Below are 4,945 nucleotides of genomic sequence, written 5' to 3' on the forward strand. Positions count from 1 at the left end.
ACACACACACACACACACACACACACACACACACCTGCAGTCACAGGGGCAGAGAGCTGAGTTTGTACGAAGCCAAATTAAACCTTCAGGGAAACAGACTGCAGCCAATCTTTCTCCATGTCAGCTGGAGGAAACGTGTGAACCGGAGTTAGCCGGAGGCAACAAAACGGGATGGCAGGGTGTTCTGGAGCTCAGGGTTTGACAGGAGACAGTCAGTTATGAGCTGAGGGAGGTTTTACTGCTGACAGACTGAAAGTGTAAATCAGTGCAGAAATTATTGGAGAAAATTGGATTTTTGACTCGTTCCTGAACAAGCCCAAAGAGATGTAAACGTTTAAAACCATCCTTCTGGGGATGTTTGAATTGATGGAGTTTGTCTTCTTTAAACCAGTTTGTTTTTCTAATAAAGAATCTSTTCCTGTGACCTCAGTTTAGCTGAKAGGTTCGGACGTTGTGGTCAAAGCAAACACAAKTCAGGAAAAAGGAGTGATTTTATGGTTGGATAAACCTAGAAGAGCTTTTATTAGGTTTTAAAGCTGTTGCAGGTCTGGCACCAACCTTGGTCTTGCCCAGCTGCCAGTCTGCACCGCTGCAGTCGTAGAGGTGCAGCAGCTGCTTGCAGGACCCTCTGGGCTCGTCTGAGACCACCAGACCCTTCATCAGAACCTTGTACCTGAAGACGGGACAGAAAGGACAGATTTGATTCACAAAGAGTCACAAAGAACCCACTCTGTTTTTAGATCTGTTATAAAAAARAAAATCAGTTTATATTAAATGTATATTTTTTCCCTCAGTGAACATTTTTCTAATGGTTTTATGGTCTTTATGTTCAGTTTCATCTCTTATTTAATAGAAGATGAGACCTAACTGAATTCTGGTCCCATTCATAGTCTCCCACTGAGTCCAGAGCCACCTAATCCTGTTAGAAAACAGTCTTCATGCTGTTCCAAACAAACCTGCAGCAGAAGTCCTGGAAAGGTCTCCGGACCGGGAAGCCGGTGCGTCTTATCTTGACAGTTTCCAGCATGCCGGAGTATCTGAGCTGGTTCAGAACCACCGTCTGGTCGAACTGGTCAGGCATCTGGATGGACAGAGTCAGATTAAGCTCAGTGTGTCCTGCAGCATCACATGATGACTGGATCAGGATGAAGTGTTTGCTTTGATAACTGTTACAGCATCACAGCTACTGGTTTACTTCCCATCAGTCCATCAGAACAGGGCTGGGGGGATTAATGGGGTCAGAACTGGTTTGAGTTCACGGCAATAAAAATCCCATTTTGGAAGTTTTCTGCAGAGTTTGTGAATACTGAGAAAAAAAATCTGTCCAGACTGAACCAAACTGATTCCACAGATGAAAAACAAAATTTACTCATTTTGCAGCTCAGATATTTTTAAAATGAGTTTATTCTTTTTGTTTGTGTGAACATTTTAAAAACCAGAACCACTGCAGGTTTAATGTAGCTTCTCTGGATCATGAATCATTTTAACCCACTGCTTCATTACTGCAGCAGTTRAAACTGTACTTTATCATCAAAAAGAGATTTAAATGTAAACATTACAGCAGTTTAGAATAGAATAGAAAATAAWAGAAACAGCCTTTACTGTRCTGCAGAGGGGACATTCAGGTGTAACAGCAGCATCAGTTAAAAAAAAACATATTGCTATGCACCAATAGTGGTAATAGAATGATTTGATTTGATTTGATTTGATTTATTTATTTAACAGGAAAAGATTATTAAAAATCAAGCCTGACTCAGCATAATTGCTGTTTTACAGCAGGTTCCTGTTCTGCAGCACATAAAACACTCAGAATTACAGCATCACAATCACATCATTATACACCATAGACACAAAGACAAACAAGCATACCAAATTTCAGGAAGGCAGCATTTGCAAAATAGGACGTCTAAATATGAGCACAACAAAAAGTGTCCAGCAGATGGCAGACAAGATTCTTCTTAAAGGGCTGTAGTTTTGAAATGGACTTTATGTTTTGAGGAATGTCATTCCATGCTTTAGTATAAACATAGAAGAAAGACCTCTGGCCGTAACAGTTTTTAAAAGTTGGTAATATCAGTTGTCCTTTTGTAACAGATCTAGTTGAATAGAAATAACAATAAAAATGTAAAATGAAAATAAAATACTGTACATGGCAATATAAATAAAACGAAATACTGTACAGGCAAATTACAATGAGGTGRGCAGATGAGTTAAATTAAGTCATTTCCAGTAGTGTGCATAATGTGCATGATGTGTAATAAATGTTATAAATGTCAGATATTTACAGTTAGTGTAAACAGATCAGTCAAAAACAGTCTGTGTTGGGAAAAAAAGGACTGAAATATGAAACTTCAAAACAAAACTGGGATTTTAAATCTGAAAAGCAAATGTATGGAAGAGGATTAGGGCCACTGAAAAAATAAAAAAAGGAATTCTGACTTTAATCTCAGAATTCTGACTTTAATCTCAGAATTCTGAGATTAAAGTCAGAATTCCTTTTTTATTTTTTCAGTGGCCCTAATCCTCTTCCGTACAAATGAAAAAGAGGAGACAAGGGTTGATAAAAAGAAGACACTGCTCCTCTTTGTGCGGCTGCATCCCGTCCGTATGCTAATGGTCTTTATGCTAACGAGGTCCCCCTGCAGCCGGTGGCAGCAAAGACCACCATTCAGTCAGGATCTGCAGCTCCAATGGGCCGTCAATGGCTGATGAGGGGCTGAATAAAGGGGGCATTACGGTCCAGTATGAAAGCTCCCACTCATTTAGAGCCCCCACCCCCCCCACCCCTCCTAACGCCCACCGAGGTTACAGGGTGACAGGAGCCCCCCGGAGGAGGGCTCTGACTGAGGCAGTTTTAAAAGCTGTGGTTTAAAACTTGTTGCATTTTTCTCTCTGATCAAAGATCAGTTTTATATTTCAGAACCACTGGTAAAATTATGACAGGTAAATATAATAAATCACCTGCAGTTTGCCTCCTGTTTCTGTTCTGTCAACACCATCATCAAAACCAGAGGACATACCACCATCACCATCACCATCCAGAACCTGAACACTGAAAATATAAAGTCCAAACAGTCCTTTGTGACATTCGTATTAAACGAGTCATTTATTGAACAGCCTTAAACTTCAGTCAGTTCTTCATGGTTAGAATGAATTATTTTGCACAGAACTGCCTTCATAAGCAGACAGACCACTTCAGGTTCCTGCTGGGGTCTGACAACAATAGCTGACGGAGGCTTTCACGAGCACAAATGGAGGTGTGGCAGTCTGCTTCCACAGGAGGCTGAGGAAAACAGCAACATAAAGGACTAAAACTCAATTCAAGACGAGCCGTCCATCCTTCAGCTTCAATAAAACACCGTCATCACAGTATCTATCATCAGCAAAGACTCCTCTCCTTCATTAATTCACAGAAAACACAACAGACTTAAAACTGTATTTATCTGATGACATTAACAAAGTTCAGTTTATCTCAGGGGACAAAATCAAAACTGATTATCAATTCAATTAAAAACAAACCAGACTCTATTAAAAAACCTCATTAATTCTAATCATCCTGTCTTTTATCTACATTTAGAACAGAGCTGTTAAACCCAGTTACACCAGGGGACCAAACCAACGTTTACTGGAAAATGTTTTATAACAAATTATTCTTAAAATAATATAAATTACCTTCATCAAATGATATAATATGTAGCATTTAGAACACACCACCTAACAAAGAAATAAAGATAACATTTACTCCAGCAAATCAGTTAAAAAGAGAAAACCCTCCCTAAAAATCCAATTATTTGACTTTAAAATAAGAAAATGACACAGCAAAAGGTTATTTAAATTAAATACTTTGTTACTCTTTCAGCACCAAAATTAAAGATTACTGAAAAATTCATTCAAAACTTCCTTTTTTTTTGGCTTGAATGTTGAAGAGCTGTTAAAACAAGAGTGCACTAAGTCCAGGGACAAAAACAGAAAACTATTTGGCATTTAAAGGTCCATCTTTGGGGCCGCATAAAATGTTAAAGTCTGGGTTTGGCCCCCAGGCCTTGAGTTTGTGATTTAGAGCAATTACAAAAAAAAAAACTGGTTGATTTTGTTATAGTTTGGAGTTCAAATGTTGCCATAAACATTTTCCACATTCAAGCAGTACTGTTGAAAACAGCAGAGGAGCAGAACAGAACCAGTGGAACTCACTGGTTTGATATGAAGTGTGTCAGAGACCCAGTCCCACAGCTCAGACTCATCAGTCCACTTCCCTTCATGTGCCGACTGTTCAGGTGCCGTCACTACATCACTTACAGAGGCAGGTTGACACAGCTGCCTCTGACCTGCAGTTTAAAGGTGCTGCAGGTGAAATCTGCAGGTGAGGTCAGCAGGTTGGTTGAGTCTAAAACTGGTGTTTTTATGACTGTTTCAGTCACAGAGAAACTTATTCCCTCTGGAACAAAACATCTGTTCCCTCATCCAGTGACTTTAGCTTTAATCGAACATAAAATAAATGGTGAAGTAAATACATTTTAATTTAACATCACAAATGAATTAAGTGGATAAATAATTCATTTTTAACCAGAACTGTAATCCCATCAGGAAGAAAACAAACCTCCTCTTCATTAACATCTCATTTCCTAAACACTCTGCTCCTTCCTTGTTTTCAGTCTCCTTCATTTTCCTTCCCTCAGGCTTGATTAAAAACAAACAAARAAAAATAAACTCAAACACTCAGACGGCATAAAGTCTCAAATGTCTGTTCCTCCCTTTTAAAATTCAACGTGCATCGATCYCTTCAGGACCAAAAACCTTCAAGTTTAATTAAGAAGACGACAAACAGGAAACACCGGAGGGACGGAGAGCAGGGGGACGCATCGTTACACCGAAATAATGACAACGAGGAGGGGGGGCTCAGGTCAGTCCAGGAACATGATGGGTTTACACCTGGACTGGGTTAAAC

The 4,945-nt window shown here is 39.4% G+C and overlaps 1 protein-coding gene across 3 annotated transcripts in view; it reads right to left on the bottom strand.

Moving 5' to 3' along the window:
• myo10 (myosin X) overlaps positions 1 to 4,945 on the bottom strand; it is a 106,674-nt gene that overhangs the window by 20,015 nt on the left and 81,714 nt on the right. For all 3 annotated transcript variants that reach the window (XM_014022025.1, XM_014022024.1, XM_014022026.1), the window contains 2 exons: positions 957 to 1,081; positions 559 to 673 (listed from right to left, as the gene is read on the bottom strand). In XM_014022025.1, the coding sequence (XP_013877479.1) occupies positions 559 to 673; positions 957 to 1,081 (240 nt within the window). The remainder of the gene's footprint in view (positions 1 to 558; positions 674 to 956; positions 1,082 to 4,945) is intronic.

The sequence above is a fragment of the Austrofundulus limnaeus genome, unplaced genomic scaffold, assembly GCF_001266775.1.
Source record: "Austrofundulus limnaeus strain Quisiro unplaced genomic scaffold, Austrofundulus_limnaeus-1.0 Scaffold315, whole genome shotgun sequence".
Lineage (NCBI taxonomy): Eukaryota > Metazoa > Chordata > Actinopteri > Cyprinodontiformes > Rivulidae > Austrofundulus > Austrofundulus limnaeus.